General features: G+C 29.0%; 1 protein-coding gene across 6 annotated transcripts in view; it reads left to right on the top strand.

Annotated features, from left to right (window-relative positions):
- Positions 1-22,150, top strand: part of Obsc (Obscurin) — a 120,588-nt gene that overhangs the window by 41,243 nt on the left and 57,195 nt on the right. For 5 of the 6 annotated variants that reach the window (XM_088257995.1, XM_088257997.1, XM_088257993.1 and 2 more), the window contains 2 exons: positions 316-431; positions 6,622-6,786. In XM_088257995.1, coding sequence (XP_088114121.1) covers positions 316-431; positions 6,622-6,786 — 281 coding nt within the window. The remainder of the gene's footprint in view (positions 1-315; positions 432-6,621; positions 6,787-22,150) is intronic. The other variant, XM_088257996.1, reaches the window with a different exon arrangement.

Genomic DNA, 22,150 nt, shown 5'->3' with positions numbered 1-22,150 from the left:
TTTCTACCCCTGGGAAAAATAAGCTGATTTGATATATTAATGTAATAAATTCACATCCTTACTCCCTGTAAGAACACATAAAATTAAGTTCCTCATTTACTAAAACTCAGCCCGATTTTGGCCAACTCTACTGTTGGCCAATTAGAACATAGATCGTTTAGTTAAAACTTCTTAACCAAATTATATTTCCTTGTTCTTTTTTAGTTGTGTATATCGAAATCAGTCAATCAATTTTCGACGTTATTACAATTCTTTGAATATTCTTAATTTTTTTTATTAAAGGCATGACACTTTAGTGATTTTTTTAATTCGCAGGTAGACGATGTGGTGGTGGCATCATGTGACTACACAGCAACAGCTGATGATGAGGTGTCTATGAAGGCCGGAGATATTGTGGAGATCCTTCAATCATCAGCGCAAACTGGTGCCAAGTAAGGAACATTCTTTTGTTTACATACTTATGTTTTAAAATAAAACTATGCATTTTCAGAGTTAATGAATGCTGTATCGATAAAGATAAGATTCTTTTTTTAAATTAAATGTCTTCTTCTAACGCTTATCCACAATCCACGGTGTATTGAGCACTGCATCGGATACAAATAATTTTATCTTGATTGTAAATTACATAGAAGAAATGTGATTAACTCTGCATTTCAGGTACAAGTCCAGGGTAATATTTAATAAATATAATAGTGCCCCCTGGAAATTGAGCTCGGGACGTTAGCTAAACTCACTAATCACTACACTATTGAGGCATTTAGGTACTTAAATTTGTTAAATAACTATAATCTAATAGTGATACACATACATTAATATCATATATATAGGTCACACAACTTAAGATATATATATATATATATATATATATATATATATATATATATATATATATATATATATATATATATATATATATATATATATATATATATATATATATATATATATATATATATATGCATGCACTAAATACAGTCCAATTTTGGTAACTAAACTACGGAGGTGGACAAAATATTAGTTATATTAGTATTATGTATTGTAGCATAAAAGTTATCAAAAAGATTATTTTTACTAAAGAAAACAATATGTGATTTTTTTATTTTAACGTTGATCTTGATTTCAAGTATAAATTGAAGTGATTTATTAAAGAATGTTTACATAATAAATATATGAATTAAGGTATATTGCTTTAAAAACTGGAACTCTCTGACAAATTATTTTCATAATATCTTTCCATGATACATTTCTGAAGTAAATTATTACTATCATTAATATAATTTTCAAATGTGAATCATGATGTTAGTTTAGTATAAAATTTATATACGTGGGTGTGATAAATATTTTAATACGTAAAAAAAAAACTAATGGGCGAAAGCACTAATTGGTGTAATAATCCAATCTCCCCTATTTATCAGCACAGAAAATCCAGCAAAATTAAACTATTTTTAAGTTTGATACAGTGCTGGAGTAGTGAAAACTATGCTTTATTTTAAATTGTTGCTTCGAAAAAAACATTTTGAATAAAACTTGAGAAATTTATGTATTTTTCAGACCAAAAGTAAACGCAATGAAGCGGAGTTTGTTAAATATTTTATGATATGCGGTTAAAAATTCAGAAAAAATCTCCAGCATTCTTAATGAAATATGTAAAGGAATCGAAGAGATAACATGTGTAAATTCTTAGAACTAAAAATAAAATTAAACATTTACTAGATAACTGTGTTATTTACTGGCTGACGAAGTTTTTAAATTGGTGAAAATTCAAAACTTCATTCCCGAAAATTCAAAACAAGAATCAGGAAACTTGTGATGTTATTTTTTAAATATAAAAAGAGTTTTTTAATCATTTAATAACAACGTAGAAATCATTAAAATTAATCATTTGAAATGTCGTGAACTGCAACATTGAAAAAAAAATCATTTGTAAAAAGAAATATAAAATAAACCCATAATTAAAAATAAGACATTCTCTCATGATGTTTATGTTCCCACTGATAAAAAATAGTATACATCTTCTATCATCTCCTTGTCTTTCAATGTCCTGAGTGCACAATTTTAAAATTCAGACTTGCTTCAGATACGGTATTTGATAATGATACTGAATGCATCAAAACACGTGTCAAATAGATGTTAAGAGACGGTGGCATTTACCAAGTAAAAATTCAATTAAAAAGAAACATACATTTTTAAATTTTCTACATTTCAAATGACGGGAGAACACTGTAACGTTACTTTAAAAAACACTCATTCCCCCACGTGAACCTTGCAGACTCTATAGCAGCGACATATGATTACATGGCGAGCAATGGGGAAAAACGTATTTTTTTAACATTTGTACACACTGACAGAATTTTAATAACTCCTTTTTTGCGTACATTATGTTAAACCAGATATTACCCATAAATGATAACACCCAATCATCCTCAATATGATGAAAGTTTTCATCTTAATTTTGGGTCAGATTTAACGTTTATTTTTACTCGGATAGTGAATCCCAAAAGCGATATAAATGATAAAACCCAATCACCCTCAACATGATAAAGGTTATTCACCTAAATTTTGGGCCAGATTTTACGTGTATTTTTACGCGGATAGTAAATGCCAGAAGCGATACAAATGATAAAACCTATTCATCCTCAACATGGTTTTCATATAAATTTAGGGTCAGATGTGACGTTTATTTTTACGCGGATGTGAATCCCAGAAGCGCACGATACTCGTATCGCACATGCACCATAAATATTCCACGCGTGCATTGCTCTATATAAGTATATGCATTACGCTGCGTTACTATAAATATCACATCTTCATGCAACGTCAGGATCTTGTGATGCTCGTCTCGGCTGACATTTTCAACAGGGATAGCTTTAGCATACCGATAGGTTAAATAAAGTCATCACGGCTGTCGATCTTCTGTATTTTAACCATCGACAATAGATGCAGACACCAAAAAGACGAATGTTCTAGCTTTAATTACTTACTTACAATGTAACAGCTACTATTTAAGATACTAAACGATATACATACTCAATTATGTTAAATTTTACTTTTAAGCGAAATGAATTGGAAATACTTTGTTCAGTTAATTCATTATATACATGTAAATCTTAGAAAAAAAAACACACACACACAAAAAAATAATTATAACAAAAATTAACTATATTACCAACAAACACAAACAATAAATAATAAGTGTACGTCCCTCTCCAAGTACAAGAGCTTAGTTTCTTGAGCTGAGCTTAATTTTAAGATTGTATAGTAGAAATGTCTAGAAAATTAATTTAATTACGAAAAAACAATTGTTACTTTATTTAATAAATAAAAATAACGTTATATTTATGTATTTGACTAGGTAAATCAATCTGAAGATATTTGAGTTAATGGGGCCCAAGCACTCATTTTGTGTATTAAATAAATAGAAGCGTATTTATTTCAGTTTATATAACAACAAATTAAGATTCAAATATGAATTTTATCAAGAAATGTCAATTTCGTTATTCATTTATTTTAATCAATCTAAATTACTAATCTAACAACGTCAAAAAGACGTTTTCATTGAAATATCTCTTCTTTTAACCCTTTTCCGCCCCCGATAAACGCTCTCCTGTAAAATGTGAGTAAACGCAGATATCACAGTTAGTCAAGAAAGCAACGGTATATATATGCATGATTACTTTGTCTGTTATTACTAATATAAGTCAGTTATTACGAGTATAAGTCATTTGAAATTATCGAAAAATTATCCGAATTCAAACAGTTTCTTCGAATCAGGCTAGGTCAAAAGAAAGACTTAAATATCTCAATTCACAGAACTTCATTTGGTAGCTGTCAATTTATTACGGTTCTTTTAATTCTGCGAACTCTTTATATTTTGTATTTCTTCCATAATATTAAATTCTTTATGTATCTTCCTCTTGTGTGAATTGTTTGTTTACTTATCAATTGATAATGGGAACTTTCATCGCATCCACTCACATATCATTTTTACAATCGTTGTGTTTTCTATCTGTCATCTCGCATTATTTATCAAATGGTGTGGGTAGGTGACTTACGTGCCTATTTACAACTTAACTCATATCAATCGATTTAAAAAATACGTTTTCTCTGTAAAATCTACATCTTAGGTTTTAAAAACTCTTAAGGCTGCCAATAAAACAGAATATATTTTTAAAATCTCTTTTATGAAAAATATTAAGTAATTCTAATACCTAAATGGTGCAAAGGGTACAACATTGGATCGACTCAGTGTCAACTCGATCATCGATGATCAGTCTGCGCTCCAAAATCTTATCAAGGGTGAAATATATTTATGGGATGATGTAAGTGAAGGAGTTCAGTGTAAAATATGTTACTGCAAATATGTTAAATATGGGGAAAAAGTAGAGAAACACTAAGTAGGAAAGGAGAATAGTAATTGTGGTTAGGGCATTCAGGGTTGCATTCCCATACTCGTATAAGCTTGTGAAACATGCTAGCCATTTAATATTTAAAAAAATATTAAATTCCATATTTTCATGTTTTAGACTATACAATAGAAGATTTCGCCTTTGCTTGTCCCGTGAATATATATATATATATATATATATATATATATATATATATATATATGTATATATATATATATATATATATATATATATATATATATATATATATATATATATATATATATATTTATATATATATATATAGATATATATATATATATATATATATATATATATATATATATATATATATATATATATATATATATATATACATATATATATATATATATATATATATATATATATATATATATATATATATATATATATATATATATATATATATATATATATGTAATAAAATAACTAGGTACCTACCTATACATTTTATTAAGTACTTACAAATAGTACCTACACAAAACAGTTCCAGCTCAGAATTAAACAAAAGACTTCCGATAATATTATTAACTGTCAGAATCAGATAGATAGATAGATAGATAGATATAAAAATTATTATAAAGATAAATTAAGAATAAACTTTAATTACAAAGCAACACATTGTTTATTTTATTATTATACACCCACTTTACATATTATTTACACTTAATTTTCAAAAGGAAAATATTACCACGTTATAAAACGACAATTTTGTTAATTGGAAATGGATTATGAAACATTAGATGTATTAAAACAATTACTACAATATGTTCGGAGTGAGAGAGAAAAATTAGAAGATGATCAAAGAAAACGATTAGAAGATAAACAAAGAAGACGTGGAAATCTAAGAACTAGTGATAAAATTAAAGATAAAAGTCCATGTAAGATTTGTGAAAATTTAAATAAGGGAACTCGATATCACTCTGAAGCAACGTGCTGGTTTAAAACAAAGGAGGATGATAAGATTAATAATAAAAATGAAGATTTACAAATTACACAGAAACAGTGCTTGAAGAATGAAAATAAAAATAATGTGGAAAAAATTTCTACAAAATATAAAATAAAATATACTCCAGAAAAGAAGAATTTCGAAGCAGATTGTATGAGCAGGAATCCAGTAACAGAATCGAAGGAAAATGCAAATGAACAATTAAAAGTTGTAAATTTGGTTAAATTAGAAGATATTTTAAAAGATCAGAATAAAAATGAAGACATACAAATAACACAGAAACAGTGCTTGAAAAATGAAAATATAAATAAAGTAGAAAAAACTTCTACGAAAGATAAAATAAAATATACTCCAGGAAAGAAGAATTTAGAAGTAGATTGTCTAAGCAGGAATCCAGTATTAAACTCGAATGAAAATGCAGATGAACAATTAAAAGTTGTAAATTTGGTTAAATTAGAAGATACTTTAAGAGATCAGAATAAAAATGAAGGAATTCAAAAGAAAAAAACAAATGGATTGAAAAAAAACTGTGTCTACTTTAAAAGGGTCAAGAAGAAAAAAAAAATACAAAAAAAAGAAAGAAAAAAAAGAACGGAAAAAAGAAAAAAAAAAAGAAAGAAAAAAAGAAGGAAAAAAGAAAGAAAGAAAAAAAAAAAAATTATCATATCACTAAATTTTACTATGAATTTTCATCCCCAAGGGGGGAGATGTAATAAAATAACTAGGTACCTACCTATACATTTTATTAAGTACTTACAAATAGTACCTACACAAAACAGTTCCAGCTCAGAATTAAACAAAAGACTTCCGATAATATTATTAACTGTCAGAATCAGATAGATAGATAGATAGATAGATATAAAAATTATTATAAAGATAAATTAAGAATAAACTTTAATTACAAAGCAACACATTGTTTATTTTATTATTATACACCCACTTTACATATTATTTACACTTAATTTTCAAAAGGAAAATATTACCACGTTATATATATATATATATATATATATATATATATATATATATATATATATATATATATATATATATATATATATATATATATATATATATATATAAATTTGACAACTTTGGTATAGCTTTTTTTTTAAAATTAAGCCTGAAAAATGATTTTTCCTTTATGGTATTATGGTACATATTACTCGTGCCATTTCCTTGTTTGTACCGCACGCATCCATTTATCCAACCCCAAGTAGTACAAAGCATGCCATCTGTTCCCAGAAAACCTCGCCTGGACCCCGACCTGGACCTCGGAGACACATCCTCAACCCTCCTGGACACATCGGCGGCCAAACACAAACTAGCCGTGAGGCCCAAACGGACACACAGCGACCCCAGACACAAACCCACCGTCACGGCCGCCCCAACCGACCGCAAACCGGGACGGTAAGCCTAGACCCCCCCTCCATACCGGCCTCTGAAAAGATTGTGAAAAATACATTGTCCACACCCATTGTTGCATAGGATTCTGAATTGTGACGACGCAGTGTTATATTGATCGTTAATTACACGAAGGCAAGCCAATCCATTGTGATATTAAATACATATTAGAATGAAAATCACTCTTAAATTTTAATTATTTTGACTCCCCCGGGAATCAATCTGGAACCTCTAGCATGGTAGCTTAACACCATACAATATACAACGTAAAATAAAAATCAATAAAATAAGTGTCTAGTGGAGAGTATTACAGCGAGTATTCATATTACTTATTAAATTCCCTTAAAGAAGGAAATACCATGTAAAAAAACAATAAAAAAAAAAAAAAAAAAAAATTTTATTTAAAAAGGTCCAAATTAAGTAATTATACTTAGTTTAATCACCAGCATTTATATATATTTTTTAAAACCCAATATATTTTACAAAACGTTTTGTAACAGCATATAACTTGAGATATTTAAATCAGAAAAAAACGTTTAAATAAGAATGTTGGCATGTCATTAACTGATATGTTATTTATAATACTAATCACAAAAACGACTTTGCATATGCACCATTTCATGTTAAGAAACATGTTTATAGGTACTACCAAAATTACCGATCATTTAAATATATGTATGTGATGAATGGTTATTTTAAAACATTTCTCAAAATCACTTTCTTTGATAGCGTAAAATGATTTTCGTGTCTATCGTTCACTTCCGACACCTCAAAATTCAACAAACAGTGAAATCAAATTTAAAATATCGTGTTTTCAGTAGGTAATGTTGCCGCAACAACCGTTTGTTTACTTTCCTCATTCCTGCGTTCTATTAGCACACGCCTCGCTTCATCTCATCTCGTCCCTTTCAACCGTATTCCTTGCAGTCTCCATACACACGTTGCACCACACCTGATTTCCCTACAAACTTCCGATGCTCCTGTTAGGAAACCGTCCTAAAAGAAGAGTGTCTGTTCGCAGACACGCTCTCCGCACCGCCCGTATGCGGAAAAGTTACAATTCAGACATGGGTGATGAGTAAGACTTCTTGAATTTGAGTCTGAATTATTATTATCACATACTGGAACCAGATATGAGAAAGTTAAAATTAGATCAAAGGTAATGCATCGAATCTCCAAGATTACACTTGAGTACTATGCACTAATATGGCGATTACTGAATTTTATTAGTAAATATAGTGATTGGTTAACCAAATTGTCACTAGGATGCTCTAAAATAGAATACATGTTTAATATATATATACTCTCCTTCAAATAATTTCCTCATTTTTTCTTTTTTTTTCCTAGAAGTGATTTATTGAAATCCTTGTATAGAGTGATTGGAAACGGTCCAAAATAAAGGTGTTGCTTTACAATGTTATTTAATCTTAAATGTTATTAAAAGTAAAATTCATGAAATATTATTAAAGTTTGGGATAAACAATAAATATGTGTCAAGCAAAATATAACTTATGTTATTGTTGCTGTGATATTTTATATTGAAAAACAGATAGGTTTGGTAGTTTTTGACGTTTGAATTTGATTATTTTTCATTTAAAAAAAAATTAAAACCCATATATTTTTCATTATTAAAATGTAATTTTGTTTTAAAATCACTATAAATAGTGATCATAAAACAAAGTTACTGCTTCAATTATAAATTATATATATATATATATATATATATATATATATATATATATATATATATATATATATATATATATATATATATAAATATATATATATATATATATATATATATACATATATATATATATATATATATATATATATATATATATATATATATATATAAATATATATATATATATATATATATATATATATATATATATATATATATATATATATATATATATATATATATATATATATATATATATATATATATATATATATATATATATATATATATATATATATATATATATATATATATTATTATTATTTTTTTTTTTTCATTTATTCAAAATAAAGAACATATTTAAAAAAAAATTCAGATAAACATGATTAATATTTATCATCTATGAGTCAATTTGATCCTATTTTTAATTTAATTAATAGGTAGGTACATCTAATGTTATTCCAGCGTTTACCTCAAATATATTAATCCATTCCTCAGCGTTATAATACATCCATGGTACGAGTCATAATATTATTATCTGTGTTTATAGAATATTTTTAGTACAAACGCCTACTTAAATAAAGGAACAAAGTAAAGATATTTCAGTCTGACTGTTTCGTGTTTGATCAATTCTAAAAGATGAATACCACTTGGCATGTGAAATTGATTTTATAGACAGATAGACGCAGTGAGTCGCGAACTTCGTGTGTTCCTGCGACAGGTATCTGGTGAATCAGCTTCCTTTTCGACTTGTCCATATGTCTCTAGAGGTGTCTGTGATTTATTTCTGAAAAGTCACTCTCAAACAAGGTCGACTATTTTCAGCTGCTAGACCTGTAACTATATTTCTAAGTCAGGAGAGGCGACGAAAACCATCTGCATTAGTTTATCTCAGAAACTTCAAAGACAATAAATGTTTAATTTTGAAATAATAAATACTGTCGTACCTGGATATCGTTTGTATATTACAGTACATTTGATAATATATAACTTGTTTGATTCTATGAATTCTTGAGATATCACAAGGATTTACAAATATACTATTAAAAAAAACATTATAATAATTTTTATAACAGTGCAATATTCTAATTTTATGGCATTTCAAAAAAAAAGGTTTTTAAGTTTTTTTTTTATTTTCATTTTACTTATTTATAATATTTTGTTGGTGACCAACTGTAGATGGCGTTATTTGATACATTAAACAATATATTTTACATAATTTATTTTATGTTGTTAGGAACAAACTAATAATTTTCTACGAAATCCAAAAATGTGTGTTAAATGCCAAATAAACGAAAAATAAACATTCAAAAACCGTATCTAAATCTGTATGTATTTTTTTTAAATAATTTTACACAAGGATGAAATTAGTCTCTAGATCGCAGTATTTTATTATTTTTTAATCAAATCATACACAGGTACTTTATTGTCTATGAAATGTATTGCTTACGATTTATATAAGTGTGTATGAGTCTACAAAAGTACGTATCACATATTTGTTTCAGTAAAATGACAATAAACTTATATGTATTATAAAGGCAAGTACTCAATAATTTGTCACAACCAGAAATATTAATATTTTTTCTTTATTTTGAAATATGCTGTGAGAGGTTTTAAAAATACATAAAATATAGTAAATTTGCAACAAATCGAAGTAATTTCTGGACATCTATAATCGTAATGTATTGTATGTATATGAAACATATGATTCTTTCACGTCTGAGTTTTTTTCTTTCTTTTGCTTACCAGTTTTTAACCTATTTCCGAAAATAAAACAAGACGTAAATGCTTACGATAATCTTATTAATCATCTTAACGACTCTCACTTAAGCAAATTAAACAGTTTCCACGCTTTTAAAATTCAAATGGGAATCAGATAAGATGGCCTAAAGTGAATTTTAAAACGAAATTCGTGAAATGAGTGTCGCATGGCATGGTCGTTGACACTGCATGTTAAAATACGTCAGCGATACGATTCGATTATTTTTTCACGTATTTTCTTACAAAATATCATCAGATTTCTTGGCGTATGTCGCCGAAGTGTGTTACGGAGGACTTTTTTTCTTCAAACTGACGTTTTAGAGACCGACTTGACTGGTGATTTTTCTGAATCACTTATTTGAAATTGGAATGCATGGAGGAAGAAAAAGATCATTAGTGTAATGGGCAGAAAGTATTCTTGGAATTATTTAATTATAATATCTTGTCTGCGCCCACTTCTTGATAGGTGTATATTTTTTTCTCGTTCTAAAATTTTATAAAGAAGTTTTAGATATAAAATTAGTTTCACCATCAATTATAGCTTCCCACTCCTTATGCGTGTACGTGGATTTCTATTTAAAGGAATTTCAAAAATATGTACGTTGTAGAACGGGTGTATTTAATAATATACCTGACAGAAGACATGTAGGTTGGTAGGTTTACACATCGCTCACTCCTTTCAAGAACGTCATAAATCAAAAAACCTGATTTTTCAGAAGAACGTTTTTAAAGTTTAAAAATATGACACAATGTATTAAAAATAAATATCAAGCCACTTATTGAACTTTTTACTGTGCAACAGATCTTTTTAGGTAAAACCTAAAGGTTTTTTCTCTATTTGAATAATATATAGTATATTTAAAAAAAATAGTTAAAAAATACCTTTTCTTCAAAATGCAAAAACAACATTTTCTGCCCTGTAGCAGGTAAATATTAAGTTGGAAATATGCCGCTTTGCTGGGATATAGTACATTTTCTGGGCATTCTGAAAACATGCACAACTGAAAATTGTCGATTTTTGATTTAGGACGTTCTTGAAAGGAGTGAGTGAAAGAATGTCACTTTATAGATACCTAAAGAGAGACGATGTTTTTATAGGTGGAAATAATATTCCTAATTTTTAATATCGTGGCTTACGCTTGTCATTAACTTTTAGATTTATAAATTTGTAATTAATATGCACAAAATTAAACAATTATTTTTCAGATATTTCTTAGCACGTGGAATAATTAAAAAAGACTCTTATATACAAAGTTACAGTTCTTATCATTTTTTGTATATTGCATCAGATAGATAGCAGGACTGAAATTTGTATATAAAATGTGAAATGTACCTGTCAAATAGAAATACTACGTAACAACCCCAGTCAATGACAGGTCATAAGCTCTGCATTGCACTGAGTGCTATATTACCACCAAAATAACTTCTTAATATCCAGATATCGTCGACAAAAAATGGCCTGTTACGCGAATAAACATTTATTTTTATGCACTGAATACATTATGAAAAATATTATTAATATAATTTTATTTAAATACTGAAACTAACGCTATCATTTTAAAATACCGTTTTCAATACTGCGATTTTAGACAAGGCAGTTGAACTTTATGAAAACATAAAATTAAGTACCGTCTTCCCACATAAATTGTGGTACCTCGTTTGAAATATTGTTGCACTCATTAATTTGCAATAAACGTTTCTGGTGATAGGTTTACAAAGCCAAGAAGCGCAGTAAATCTTCGTTGAAAGTAACATTAGTCATACTTACTCCTTGTGTTTTGTCTTGGTTTACCTCGTTGCGTAGATAAAACGAGTATTAAACCTTAACTTAATTTAACGTACTCAGCTTGCCATACACGTGAGTTTTCAAGAAGCTAAAAAAGCGATTCATTCGAGTCTCAACACACGTCTTTATTTATAATATATTGAGTACCTACCTAATATGATATTTTGTGTGATAAAACATTAAAACATAACTTTTTTCATTCCATAATTTACCCTTAGTAAAATAATGTTTTACCAACCATTTTTTTAATGGCCACGATAAACCTAGCAAAATCACAAAAACGTATGCACTCGCTATCTTAAAAACCCACGTGTGTAAATTTTAATTGAAAAAAAAAATACAATAATTTCAACACTTCTGGGGTAATTTAAACCCCAATTGGTTCATGAAGAGGCGATGAAAAAGTAAATTTAATCGATTTAGTATTTTTTTAAACGGCATGAATATGGCTGAAAAAGTACCATACCAAAATGAAAATTAGATTAAAAACTGACATTTGGCTAAGAATATCTTACAAAACTCGTGCTGTTTTGAATGTTTTTTTTAATTTTAACTCCGTTTTTTTAGATTTTAAGAGTCAGTTAAATTAAATTAAATTTCACTTGATCAATACCAGTATTTGTGACACGTTTTTCGATGCATTCTGTATGATTTTAAATACAGTAAGGTATTTGAAACCAATGCAGAGAATACATCAAAACACGTGTAACAAAAGATTTAAAAATAAATCAAAATCGGATAAATATTACCACAATGTGACTGCCGAATCAATGCATGAAATTTTAACACTTTTAATTTTAACACTTCTTTAAACTTAATTTCGGCATAAATACCTCTAGTTTTAAGAATATTTCTGCGTTTGCTTCTAACGCCCTAGTGTATAATTTAATAGAAGCAATTTTTACCATAATCATTACCGTCATATTTACAACATTTTGAGTGTGTCCAAATACTTGTTCACAAAATCTGGATTATCTCCAATTACAGGAGTTATTTTCATATTATTTTTTGACATCTCATCAAAGATGAAGAAGAATATGGAAGTCTGGGCATTTACTCCTGTAATTGGAGATAATCCAAATTTTGTGAACAAGTATTTGGACACACTCAAAATGTTGTAAATAAATTATCTGGTCAAATTATAAGCTTAATAATAAAAATGAAAATGGTATTTTCTGGCGTTTCTCATGTGTGTGAATATAATCCAGGATTCGGATCTCACACACTAATATAAGAGTTTCTGCTTAATAAAAAAGCTTCTTTACATCTCACCAATAGATGTCTCTAGTGAAGTTCTAGTGATTCAAGAACAAGGTTTCTAAATTGGTTCATATATATAGAACTTCCAAGAATTTGAGTAGTGTGGTTGTCAATAATGGGTACAATTGGTGAATGTTACACGTGTGTAAAGTGATCACTTAAACCAGCCTATGACGGTCGTCAGCCCCGTAAATGCCCAGACTTCCATATTCTTCTTCATCTTTGATGAGATGTCAAAAAATAATACCGTCATATTTCACAATTTATTAAAAATAAATCAAAATAATTTCAGGAGACGTTTAGCATTTTGGCATTGTATTTGCTATTATTCTTTAGTTCACAGCTGTCACATTAAATACACTGACTGATTCAACACGTTTAGCTGCAATGAACGTGTCAATCAGTTCTTACACGGTCATTAAAAGTATCTTTAGCCTTGCTTAAACACAAGCTGTTACCTGTGTCTAAACATCTCCTGGCTTCTATCCAGTGATGCACTTATTTTCACGTTATTTTCCTTCTTAAAGCACAGCCCACCCACTATTACGTCGAAATTTATATCTCATGGTGTTTCAATTATTTTCACTTCATTTTGGAATTTTAACAGCGCGATCCTATATCGAATATTGGCTTTGATGTCAAGGTAACGAATCCACATAATGAAATTGATCATTTCATTCGATTTTATGATAGTCAGCCTCTTAAGTCATTTAATCCTAAAAATAACGTATTATTAAATAGATTTATCGACTAAGAAAATTAACTTTGTATAAACAACTAAAACAATTGAAATAGTGGGCTAAAAACTATAGGGATTAGGTGGCATGGTCGATCATAGAAACATATAACGTTTAAAAATTGTTTATAATCCATACTACAGATGATGTTTAAATGGCCGGATAGCGAATATCCGGCAAGGTTTTCGGTATAGATCTATGCTTTTCGAACTGTCATTAAGTTTTTTCTTGAATCCGATTAGTTTTGAGAATATTTTTTTTATGATATTTTCGTAAAATTATAAGCCACGAAATTTTATCCTTTTTCATCAATTTATCATTTAAATATAAAATATACTTGCTTCTTTTCGATGAAGTTTCAAATCACTTGACCTTTCGATTTTTTACATGAAATCCAAATATTTACCCCGCAAAATTCGCGATTTCGTTTATACTTTTCTTTAAATACAAAGAACCATCAATTTGCCAGTTTACAGTGTATTGAGTGTTTATTTACCGCAGCCTTTATTCAAATGTGTTTATTTTTTAACACGGAGATAACATATAGATTTTTCACCGATGGATTCGAAGCAAACACGTTTTGCGTGATTATTTTTTAAATTGATCACTTATCGAAATTAAAAATACACTAAATGAGTGTACCGGAATTTTTTTTTAACATTTGTTTTGGACATACACTGAATCATTCATTCAACCTACTGATGATACTATTGATATTACAGGTATCTCAAATTGAGATGAAATAAGTATCGTTAATATATATTTATATATGTATGTATGTATATATATATATATATATATATATATATATATATATATATATATATATATATATATATATATATATATATATATATACATATATATATATATATATATATATATATATATATATATATATATATATATATATATATATATATATATATATATATATATATATATATAATATATATATATATATATACATATGTGCGTGTGGGTGTGTCTTAATCTAAAAGGTAAAATTTTGGATGGTTATATTATTTATTTTTTCAAATCATAATTCCGTTTTATGCATCCATAGCGAACAATTCCAAATGTTGGGAAACAGTTGTATAAATTATATTATTTGTAATTTAAATCATGTCACACCCCACATGTATTTGAGTAGATCACTTGAAAATGTATACATCATTTTGTTCATCCACCGTGAATGTTCCTGTGATCACGTATCTAGGAATAATGTCTGACATAGAATTTGGAACACCGTTTTCAGGCAATGGTCCAAGGAACACGATCAGTAGATATTTATTTCTTTTGAAGTTTGAATAATTACAATCTTGTTCCTAAGTACATCATGAGTTTAAGATGTTTTTAATTTATTTTTGGTGTTTTGTTTTTGTCAAACTCTTTATCAACATACTTTTCCTATCAGCAGGCTATATTTTAGAATTCTTACTTAATACATATTCATTTAATCAAAAAAGTTTAAAATATCTTTGAATCTGCTTCTACTATCTCTACTTTGAACCTCTCAGGAATGTTTGGGTTAATTTTAATTTTATAAAGTTTTAAAATAATTTTTATGTTTAATATCAATAAGATTTAAAAATTAATTATTTCGTATCTGATTCAAATTACTGCATTTAATTTTGAAATAAAAATTCTTACATTTTTCCTGTACACGTGAAAAATATTACAATACATTTATTATCGGTGTCTCAGAGAGAAATGAAGCATTCTTTTTATACGAAGGTATTATGAAAGACTGAGAAAGCTTGTCAAGTCATAATCTCTAAGATGCTCAGAACTCCTTATTTACTTTTTATTAAAAAATGATCCTACATCTTTTTTAATGGCATATTTTTATTTCATAAACGTTCAATATAAATATAAATATAAAATATTTTTATTAAAAAACCGTTGAAAAATATCGTTTTAAATAAATGCGAATAATAACTAGACTACTCTTATTTATCCGAACAGACGAACGTAGGTCCTAGAAGCGTGCGTTTTTTTCTTTATTATATATTATTTTTAACCGGTTTTATAATAAACGCTATGTGACGTTCTCGTATCACAAATTTTATAGTTTTTCTGCATTCAAATATTTTTTTAAATGTCAAAATTACGACTTGTTGCACTTATTTTTTGAAAAATAATGTGAATACGAGTAAAAATATATAAAATAATAATAAATAATTAAATCACGAAGATATGACAAATTAAAAAAATATGAAATTAAACACACATTCTACATAAGAGACTTCTAAGAACGTCTGATATTTCAAATTACGTGTAAATTGTGTTGTTTTATAGAATGGCTTTTTGGATATTTAATGATTTTCGTTTAAATTTGTTTTCTCAAAAAATTATTTAAAACATCCTGGATATAAAATTAATTAAGACACAGTACATCGACGTAAGATAAAACAACACATAAAGGCACATATGGATATTTTTTAATTATCACTAAATTATTGCTAGGACATTAAAGAATTAGAAACATCTCAACACGGGCGTATTTGTAATTTAAAGAAGCAATAAACTACAGGTTTCGGACGACTGAATGGTAAATGGTGACATTAAAAGTGATACAGCCAGACGCAAAGCTCCAGAGCTTCTTAATTACGGATAAATTTATCTTAAAATGTCAAGTCGGGAAATGAACTCACATACTGAATGTACGCTCGAGTTTCTCAGAATCTCGAATATTTTTCTAATTAAAATATAAATTCAAAAGAGTAAACTCTTTAAAGGCAGACCTGGGTGTATTTTTACTCAAAATGTGATTATAATTTTCTTGAATTCAACTTGTCTATGTGTCTGGGCTGGCATGAATTGGGCTTTGTGTTTCTATGAATGTGTTTACATGGAGAGGAGAATAACTTTTCCATTTGTGTACCCTAATATCCAAAGAACGCAATAAAATGTTAAAAATCACACCCTGTATGTTAAGATATACAATAAACACCAGGGTTTGAGATCATGCGGTCGTTTCTGACGCTGCTTTCTAAATAAAGTTATTTATTTCACGAAAAGTTTACAACATATGGCAGCACCATTTGTCAGTTCTTACTAAGATACGCAGGCAATTGTTGCAAAGCTACATATAATATATATGTAGTATTTCGAAAATAAATGCAGTTAATGTAAAAATAATGGAAATAATTGTGTACGTTACACGATGTATAAATTAATCACTTAAATTAGCCAATGCTGGATTATGGACTTGCTTAAAGCTTGCTGTGGGGTGCTTAAAATTCCATATTCCCTTCATATATTTAATATTTGCTTCGTCTCTATTAAAACACCGATAATTTATACCTTAATGCTGAAGGTATGTTTTAGAGTGAACATATAGTATTAAATAAAGAATTGAAAAAATCGTTTACTGCATCAAATATTTCGGTTATAAATTTACCAATCAATTTTTTATGCTTGTTGTTTATTAAACATTAGCTTAAATTACGTCAAAATACAATAATGTTACTATGGTTTGTTTTGATCCGGGGTGGGCTGACTGATCGCAAATATCAACGAACTCATAAATCGCTGTAAAACTATGGCTCCTTGATTGTTCGCTTATGAATGGAATGGTCGGAAAGTGAAATACTTGGAACAACTTATAGAAAACGTGTCATGTTTACGCGCTCTCATTATGTCAATGCGGAATGAAATATTGTCCACACGTCACAAGATACAGGAACATGTCCCGAAACAACAAACATACTCCGGACCACAATCAAGGAAGTCATATTATTTTACCTCTAATACAACGAATTATCAACGACCAACGTTATATTTGCAGGCGTACAAAAAAAGACAAAAATTATGAAGAATTATGCCTCTAATATTTTAATTGCTCATACACAATAATACCTTAAGTTATATTTGTTTAGATCATAGTATTGATGACAACAGGACTTGAAAATACGAAAATATTGTCTTCTGGAAAAATTTCATAAAGTAGTGCTTACATGAACATTTCAAAAACCAAACTTAAGGTTTATTTACAAACGAGATGATGACGTCAAATAAAGGTTAGTTGATAAAGCGCAATAAAAATAGTGAACCACAATATTTTATGGTAGGTGCGTGGGTAAACTAAGAATGAGGATCAGAAACAGTAGGAAATAATACCGTGAAATGTGAATATTAATATGGAATTGAGATGCAGAGTGGTAACAGCATTTTGATTACCGTAAAGTGGGTATACATTGCACCAAAATATTGCATTTTTTAAAAAAATTGTCTATTTAGATCAGGTTTTTTTACCTTTTCTGAGGTTTCAACTATTGCAATGTAATAACACATATACCTGTAACATGTGTGATATGTTTTTAAATTTTTATCTATTTTGCCTGTATTTTTTTTTTATATTTATATTTTGGTGCAAAGTATCCCGGGGTAAAGTACAACTTTGCACCATGATATTTTCTCTACACTTTTCGTACTAGAATCCAAATTGATGCAAAGTAAAGGCTATCCTACAAGTTTTGTTGCACTTTATGAAGGGTTTTGGCTCACAGTTCACTAAATGCAGATTATAATATTGTATAATTATGGAAAAATAAGACACTTGATAGAAATTTTTTTTAAAAAATATTGAAAAATCTAACAAAAATGTTTTTTTTTTCAATACTGGAGGTTTAAAATTATATAAAATAAAAGGTGGATATTAAAACATATCGTACTACATAGGTAATAGGAATTAAAATTAAATTAGGTCTAAATATGGTCAAGTTCCGGGACGGTAAAGAAACCTCTTTTGGATTGCATTTTCGGTTCTTTTATGGAACCCGCTACATCCTTCCAAGAATATTGAAGAAAGTCATCCTTCATCGGCCACTTCCACGATTTGAGACTCTCCTGCATGGATTTAACAGCTCTGTCTTTCTTTATTTCCAAAATCTGTCCCGGAAATTTTTCCCCTTCATAATGAAATACGACATATTCTCCCACCTTCTTTTTTACTGGTCCTAATGAAACGGAAGAACAAATACGATAACTGGTTTCAGTCATCGTTTTTGTTCTTCTCCCTCTTCCTCAAAGCTTCCGTGGTAACTATAATCAGTTAATGCTAGATATGCTGGAAGTTTCGATGCGAAAGGTGAGATCATTGATGTAATTGGTTCAGGTAGCATTTGTGTCTCGTCGACGTTCATTTCGACATTTGGATCGTGAGCAATGCTCTTACCTGGTTCTATCGGTATCGTTTTCCTGCGTTTTAAGACTGAATTCTTTAGGTTGAATCTGTTTTCTTCCAAAAACTGTTGAAAACTCTGGCGCACGTCATCGTCATACGCTTTTAATGGCAACCGATTAAGCAACTGACTAGTTTTAGCAACAGTCAAGGTTTTATGTCTTTGCAAAAATGATCTTATCCATTCAGAGCATGGTACGTTGTTCTTTAATATTCGTACTCTTCTGCCAAATCTATCCGAATAGGCTATTAGAATGTAGCGAATGTTAAAAACACTCACTGGGAAACCGTACTCACTCATGTCTACTATGCAGTTTACGAAGGATTGCTCTTCGCCCTTGTCACATATCGGAGGTTTTCCCACAGGTTTTGTGTGCTGACCTTTGAGCTTATAGTTAATCGTCCTTCTGGGGATTTTCTTCAGCCTTTCTTTGACTGATTGTACCATTTCGAATGGCCTCCAAACACTGCTCCACTCTCTTCGGTGTAAAATCGCAGTATCGTCTGGCATAAGGCCGCTGTTTGTGTGTTCTTGACATTTTTGAAAAAAATATACCATCAGGAATTAAGTAAGTACACAAAACCTATAGATATTTAGCAAACATGTCAAGTTGTATTAGCCGTTTTAAGACTTTTCATCAAATCAATTAACTATGGCCTTTTGTGGATACTTTGCACTTGGTGCAATGTTACCCCAAATGTGGTCAATACAAGTCAGTTCTTAAAAAAATATTATTTTTACAAAAACTTGACAATGTAACTAAAAAATACAGCATTTGAGAAAAGCAGGGCCTATCTACCTACGATTTAGAGACCACTCGCTTGTTGTAACTAGTTTCAGTATACTGATTCCACTGGATTTTTTCGGACACAATTTTCAGACAGAAAACTTTCTTTACGTTCGGACAGGAAAAACGCATTGAAGCAATAGCGACCGACTGTTACTTCTGTAAACTAAAAAGTAGATTGAAGTGCCATCTATCAGAAACAATAGAAAGTAGAATGAAAAATGACATGTATCAGAGATGACCAGCTCTACAATTTCTTTACAGAAGGTGGTGCAAAGTATCACCCATGGTGCAAAGTATACCCACTTTACGGTACCAATAATGAATAACCTATGATCGTCAAGCACTGGACCTTTAAAGAAAGAGTAGAAGAAAAAAATACTATGGAAATATGCCTGTATGTATTGTATTGATATCTTGTACACAAAAAAACGACGAATGAAGAAATACTAAGGGAAAAATCTAGTTAATTCCTGACGTCAATCAAACGAAGAAAAGTTGAGTACTTAACTAAAAGTTGGACACGTCATGAAGCATGGCCTTTTCCATCTTGTCTAATAAAAAATATGGGGAAAAGTAAAGAAAAGTGCTGAAGGCAGTCAGAGTAAGTTCTACCTCTGCAATATAAGGAAGGGGGTCGGGATTTAACCTACTGAGGAACTCTTCAAGATATTATAGTATGGTGCCAAACCTTTATTAATCGAAGAAGCACTAAAAGAAGAATATCAAGATATCCAGATATAACCAAGCAGCTTCAGTTAATTGCGTACACATTATTTACAAATCCCTTAAAATTTGAATATTACAAAAAGGGATGTGAGAATAATGGTACATATTCTAGAATGCATTTTGACTTGAATTTATTTGGTGATTTCAACGAATTATTGATATGATTCTTGGCAAAGGTTGCTCATGCAAAGTGGGTCCACTGAGTACATTATGTAATATGAATGACACAAAACAGACGACAGTGCAAAAATACATTTGATTTGTGATTCCTCTTCTAAGACCATACAGGAAGGATCCATTCGGTGCAAGGTGGAAGTAACAAAAAGCTAATAGGACTTAAGCAATAAGTACTGCTTAAGATAAAACAGTGTGCAAGTAAGTACCTAGTGAAGTTATATTAAAAATCCACATAACAATAATGCAATCGAAAACATCTATCAAGGAGCACGCTGTCCGCCATAAGCAATGTTTTGAATTACGTGAGTTACTATTTCGTCCAACAGATGGCACCGCCATATTATTAAAGTAGTTGTTTATAAAAAATATGTTTTACTTTTGAATAATAAAAATGATTAAGGATTTTTTAATTTCTCTTTACACGTATAGATAAATATATCCGCGTATTTAAATGCAAAGTTATGACAAAATTTCAAAGCAATCGGTGAAAAGATTTGGAGCCAACGAACATGCATGTTTTTATTTATATAGATAACTCAAACATTTATAATTATTTTACACACATATTTCAAATATTTTTCATCTCATTATTTAATATTAATTCCCTGCGAATCGATTACACGTTCAGTTTTAATGAGGTTGTAATTTATTAAATGCATTCGCCCTTTTGCACAGCCACAAGTGTTAAATATTTCTAGTTGGCATTACGAAGTTGGAGTTTGTCAAAGAAAAGATCTGTATTGGAGATTTGCCACAATATCATTCCACTAAGTAGGTACTAGTTACACTCGGTCAGGGATACCACACAAACGGAAAACGTGCCAAAAACAATCTCGAAATATGTTCGGACCCATAGTCATTAACGTATATTAAATAATATAGCTTTACTTTTTCAAATCATCATTTAAAATTTTACCTTATATTCAATATCATCTTGTTCTACGACAATCATACAATCAGCACATTACAAAACGAAGATTTTCCTTTTGAAATCTTAAAATAATACAAATTAAAAGTAAAAAAAAACTTATTTTATACATTGATTTGGCCGTCACTTTGTGGTAATATCTATCAATGTTTAATTTTAGTTTTACTTGGTTTTATACCACTTTTTTAATCTATTATGAGGGTGTTTGAAAATAATGCGCAATGCATTGAAACACGTATCGTAGTAGATTTAAAGAAATAGTGTTACGTTAAGAATATGGAAATGAATATGTTAACATATCAATTAAGACTTTATAAATAAAACTACTC

The sequence above is a fragment of the Brachycentrus maculatus genome, unplaced genomic scaffold (genome assembly GCF_059751285.1).
Source record: "Brachycentrus maculatus isolate JH-2025_06_01 unplaced genomic scaffold, ASM5975128v1 h1tg000089l, whole genome shotgun sequence".
NCBI lineage: Eukaryota > Metazoa > Arthropoda > Insecta > Trichoptera > Brachycentridae > Brachycentrus > Brachycentrus maculatus.
Note: the sequence above shows the minus strand (reverse complement) of the source record. Positions and strands in the feature narration are given on the sequence as shown.